Source organism: Falco rusticolus, chromosome 12 (assembly GCF_015220075.1).
Source record: "Falco rusticolus isolate bFalRus1 chromosome 12, bFalRus1.pri, whole genome shotgun sequence".
NCBI lineage: Eukaryota > Metazoa > Chordata > Aves > Falconiformes > Falconidae > Falco > Falco rusticolus.
This window is the reverse complement of record NC_051198.1, coordinates 16,592,966-16,598,757: the sequence shown is the minus strand read 5'-3', so window position 1 is coordinate 16,598,757 and position 5,792 is coordinate 16,592,966. Positions and strand designations below refer to the sequence as shown.

The following is a 5,792-nucleotide window of genomic DNA, read 5'->3' as shown; positions in this document are numbered from 1 at the left end:
TGACAGGGCCTGGTGCTGAGCAGACTTGGGAGGAAGGACCTGGCCCAGAAAGTCCTCAGAGACGCCGTCCGGATCCAGACCACCAGTCACAGGGCCTGGAACAGCCTTGGAGAAGTCTTGCAAGCTCAAGGGAAAAATGAAGCGGCCATAGAATGTTTCCTCACCGCTCTGGACCTTGAATCCAGCAGTCCTGTCATGCCGTTCACTGTCATACCCAGGGAGCTCTGAAACTTCGCTCTGCAGCTAAATAAGCACCTTCGTTCTGTGGACAAACACCAAAATCAAACAAATAAGCAAAGAAAAAGCCCAAGAGAAAAGTGCCATTGTAACCTGGAACTGGGCAAAATAATTCCAGACAGGGCTCAGGTCTACATGCTTAGTTGAGACCAGACTAAATGTAGAAGAATTTGCAACAGGGAGAAATAGAGAATGCCTTTTCCTTCACAGGTGCCTGGCTAACCTCCTCTTCAAGTTAATAGCAAGGCTTATTTCAGAGTGTTGGTTCAAGGTGACTGTAGAAGGATCATGCTAGAGTACCGCTATCCAAAGACTTGCACCTTTCAGTTTTCATTAAAGATAAAAACCCCAAGCCCTGAATTAAAGCCCAGACCTGCTCTAAACAGGAGTAAAGGCACCAACTCGACCAAGTCGTGCTTAAGCATGTGGCTGCCTCCACATGATCAGGCAGGATAGGAATGATAATTAAAACATATAGACATGCAATATATGCTGTTTACAAAATTATTTCAGCTATTTTGATAATCTCTTTCCTGCCTTGCTTTTACATACCGCATATGCTCACTATATTTAGTGTGGTGCTTGCCTAGACCACTTTAAATTGAAAATACTTTTATTTTTAAAAAGCTGCTATTGCAGTATGATTCATAAAAGCAGAAAGACCAAAGACCAAATCAGTTCACACTTGAATTAGTATTAAAAATACATATATGTCTCCACTTACATATTTATTGAAAGGCCTTACGTGAAGTACCAAATTATAAACTCTGGGTTTCGTTCTTATTAATCACCTATTGCAATACTTTTAATGAGGAATATAGTGGTTACCAGTATATAGTGACTGAACTCTGTGCTCTACTGCATAACCGTTCCTGGCACAAAACAGTTTCATGATGCAAAAGATGGCAGCAGTCTTTTAAGTGGAAGTATGCTGAAGGCAGCATGTGTGTGTATTAATACTTCTTTCTTAAAACCAAAGCTTTGGATTGTCTGTAGAAATTTCACATCAGAGGTACAAAGCTGAGCCTTCAAGTGGAGCAGGGCCATTTTGCATATCATATCAGATGTGAAGGTGAAGAGCTCCTCATCGTGCAGCCTCCTTATGGCTGGCATGGCCAGGGCAGGGGACGCAGCCGGCATCTTCCCCTGCTGAGCTGCTCCTTGGCTCTGCTTGACCTCCTTGGGGCCTCAGCGGCAAGCTGGAGCTGTACCGTGCTCTCACACGACACACAAGAGCCAGTCCCATCCAGGCCAGTCCCAGGTGGCACGGGACCCAGATGATGCAGAAATGAACTGTGGGCACCTTGCTACACAGAAGGTTGGGGCTCTGCGCCCACTTCTGTCCAAAGAAGATTTGTGACTATTTCATAAGTAGATTTGCACTAGAACACGCTTTGTACTATAATTCTGCCCAGTATTGTGATCCACAACTAGTTTCTGGAAATAATATCCTCAGGCGATGAATGAGTAGGGGTGGTTTCTTAAAGAGCTGGAGGCTCTGGCAGGAAGCTTGAAGTCAGTGTTGTTCACAGTTATTTGGAAATCTGCAGGCTAATGGATCCAGACCCAGACCACACCATCGCAGAGCTCCTGCCCCCCGCCTGCCCTCCAGGCGCCCCGCCAAGGGAAGTACGCTGCCCTCAGCTTTCTCTCGGCAGCCTCTTGCGCTCCCAGGCCAATATTTTTAATTTTCCCCATTAAATCACACTGGTGCAATAGCCCAGCTTGTTTGTCCGTTCACCAAGGGATCTGGAGTGAAAACAGCCGAGGTGTGAAAGGCGCTTGGCCCGTGAGGTCTCTGGCTTTCCAGTGCCACACCAGCACCAAACTGGGCTTTTTAGGCCAGAGGCAGGTTTCCAAGGAGACAGTGTTACCCAGCCGCATTTCTTGATTGCAGTAGCTCCAGCAGCAGAGGAAGGAGTAGGTCTTAAAGTATCAGACTGAAATGAGTTTCATGAAGACAGAAAGACACAGCAGAGACCCATTTTGCTGTGAAGGATGCTATGAAGTCGGTTTGCTCTGCCCTGCAGGGGGGGAAGGGGGAAAGGGAGGGGGGGGAGACGTTGTTCTTGACATAATATGTAAATTGTTACCTAGGTGCTTTAAACCCAGTTCCACAGTCAGATGCAATCTGACAATAGACTTAAGTAGATATATATAGATAGATATTATATTCCAGTATTTGTTCTGCTCCACAGTTCCCAGGGTGGGAGCGAGCCTTCTGTGTAAGACACAAAAAGAGTCAGTGTGGTCCAACATCACTGCTTTCTTGTGCAACGTGTACCTGTAAAGCGCTGCCATAGCAACTTCTGTGTACCGGGCAGCTATTTGAGTACAAGCTATGCATCTACCTCTGCAGCTGAGGAGCTGCTTTAAGAGGTCTGTAATGTAGCTGGTCCGTGACCTGGCAGGAGGGTGCCTGTTTCCCAGCAGCAGCTTGAAAGCAAACATTCACAGACCCATTTACTTCTGCATGCGTAGCTTGTGAACAGCCACCAGCCCCATCATATTTGTTGCCATCAGGCGAACTTCATCGCGGCGATAATCAGACTCACCACAGCGGTCATCTTCCTAGGAGAGATTCAAACATGCCTGAGTACTCCGAGTGCATCAACCCGTCAGATGTTGTCAGGGTGGTCCCATGTTTGTCGTATGCATTAATGAGTGTTACTGCCGTTGGAACTGCAGTCCTAAGAGCCTGTGCTCCCGGTGTGGCAAGGAAGACATACACGAGTAAATGCCGTCAGCATCAATAGGAATTACACGGGTAAGGTACCCTTTACGAGCACAACACACCACAGCCCCTGTGGCGATTGCAAAGTACTTTACATGCATACTGGCCGCAATCCCAAGATCTGCTGCATGCTTCCCAGAGGATACGAAGCACCTGTTGGCTGGAGGGGGGTTACGTTGACCTGAAATGCTTTATGCAGTGCAGGAAGGAGGGTGGTTGTTGCAGACCTGCAAGTATTTTGGGGGTAAATCCTCTGGTTACTTTGCTGTTAGTACTCACCAAACCAGAAGCCTTCCCAGGATTACATGCTACCTTCTGTTATTCTGCATGGAGTTTGTTCATACTACCAGGTACACAAAACCAAAGACAACTACTTCAGACAAGCCTATGTATTGCGGTATTTATTTAGGTAGCAATGCTGGTAAATCTAATGGACCTACTACCCTGAGCTCAGTAATATTTCTTTGTATAGCAGGGAGCCTGGCAGGGTTTGAGACTAAGAACATAAGATTTACATCCCATCCCTCATATGATTATTACAGATGATCGTAAGTAATGGAAGTTTGGGGAAGAATCAGTGAAATACCAGTTCTGCAAGTTTTAGCACTGACTTGAATCCAACAGTGTTTTCTCATTAGTTTAGAAAGAGGAAGAGAAAAAAGCTTCATTGCCTAAAGGATCCAGGTGTACACCCAGGTTCCTCTTGTTCCACCACAAGGTTATTTTCCTTTCTGTTGGCAGGGCGCATACCAAAGAAAAATAATTACCTTCTATTTTTCTGTTGTGCAGTAAAGAAGTAGTATTTGCCACTGCCTTTGACCAACCAGAAGGTTTGTATATTGTAACAAAAATGAATCTGCCTCCAGGACAACAGGAGAAGCCCAACAAGCCAGGGAACAGCTCCGTGCCGTGCCCCGTGTAAACTGTCATTAGCACCACTGGAGTTGTTGGTAGTTACAAGCGTTTCCTCCAGCTGAGGATCTGCCCACCGCTGTACTCATTCTGTACAGGGCGTACAACGGCGCTGCCATATTCCTGCGCTGCACAAGTACCCCAGTCCGTTTCTATTGGTAACAGTTCATGCTACTGATTATCACAGTGCTTCAGAAGTGCTAATTATCTTTCCTTGGTAATGACTAATAAATCCAAATGGAGAACAGTCCTGGAGGGTGTTTACTTTAAATTTCACTGGCTGGGTACCAGAGTAGGCACAGCACCAACTGCTGCAGTTAGAATTACAGTTACTTTATCCAAAAAATGTTCCATTTTTGGAGAGTCTTGGTGAAGACAGAGCTTGGCTGGTTTATACTTCGTTTTAATGACAGCAGAGTGGGAAACGGTCCTTTTTAGTGAAAAGACATCACTGCCATGATCTTTTTTCAGCCAAACCAATAGAGATTTGTTAGTTGCAGTTCAGCCTAGGAGAGGAAGTCTTGCCAGAGCAACCGCGCTGCAGCGATAATTGCCTCTGACGGAATTGTATTACAGGCATATTTGACAATTATGCAACGGGCATATATGTGTAGCTGAGACATCTCTCCCTCCCCCAGCATGTCAAATATTTGGCTAAGGAGAGCTGCTTTATGCCCCAGGGGACAACTGCAGTGCCCGTCTAGCTGCCCATCAGCACTGCCCTGGTGCCTGCTCTCACCTGCGAGGTGGCTGCTGCCACCAGCTGCACGGTCGTGTTCGCCAGCACCCTCCTGCTCGTGCTGGTTTAACCACCCCCTGGCTGTTCCCTAAGCCTGGCCGCTGGCACTGGTCTCCTTGCTGTGAAGCTGTTGTTCAGTGCTGCAGGATATCCGTGCATGCTCGGATAAAGAGTTATTTTCTTAGAAAGGAGAAGCTGAAGCGGCCTTCACTTTGGTGGCGTTGGCAGGAAGGGAGGTAACCACTGACCCAGCAGCTGCTGAGATGGTTCCTCCAACGATGCCTTTAATGAAAGGGCTTGTGCCTTCAGCTCCAGCAAACCAAGGCAGGTTCCCAAGTAACTGGATGCTAAAAGATCCAGCTTGTTTCCCCACAGAAACCCATGCCAGTCTGTAGCTAAAAGCACTGACAGGGATGCACAGCTTTCGCATGTACAAGTGTTTCCTACCCGCCTCTTGAATGCTGTTAACACAGTTGTCGGAACCAGTTTTCCATGTAACTTAACCTTTTTTGTCATTGTAAGATGTTTTCACCAGATGAATAAAATTGACCCTGTGGAAAACAAAAAATGTTCCTCGTATTTCCTGCCAATTTCAGGACTTTTAATATATTCATGCCACAGATACTTCAAGCATTATGAAACCACCGTTTGTTATATTAACTGGAACCTAGTGTGCCTAGCAAGTTACCAGTTGCAAAGGGTATTTTGGCCTACACCCTGTAGTTCATGGGAAAAACGAGAGTGAGCATGCAAGCAATGTGCTTTTAGAGAGGAACGGAGCCAGGAAAAAAGAGTAATGTAGCTTCAGATGTTTGGATTTACGGAGATTTAGATGAGCATCATGCTTTTCTTGTGCTTCTTCCAGTAAAAACAAACAAAGGTAGTGTGAGAAACTCAAACATCGAAGTAATAGGCAAATACTATGCCGTCAAGTTTAGGGACTCACCTTATTTTGGTGACCATATAATGGCCACAATGCCATTAATCATCTTTTTGCTACAGTTACTCCTTGTGGTTATTTGGAAATAAAATGTCTCAATTCAAGAGCTTCCAAAGCATTCTTTGCATTTACACATTAATCTTTTGGGAAAGCTTCAAGAGGACCTTCTTAAAAAGCCAGCCCCTTAGTTTCATACTCAAATGAGATTAAGGACAGGGTTTTGAAGAGCA

The 5,792-nt window shown here is 45.8% G+C and overlaps 1 protein-coding gene across 5 annotated transcripts in view; it reads left to right on the top strand.

Moving 5' to 3' along the window:
- Nucleotides 1-5,190, top strand: part of TTC7A (tetratricopeptide repeat domain 7A) — a 172,098-nt gene extending 166,908 nt beyond the window's left edge. For all 5 annotated transcript variants that reach the window (XM_037405029.1, XM_037405028.1, XM_037405026.1 and 2 more), the window contains one exon: nucleotides 7-5,190. In XM_037405029.1, coding sequence (XP_037260926.1) covers nucleotides 7-140 — 134 coding nt within the window. In that variant the 3' untranslated portion in view covers nucleotides 141-5,190. The remainder of the gene's footprint in view (nucleotides 1-6) is intronic.
- Nucleotides 5,191-5,792: the final 602 nt, after the last annotated feature.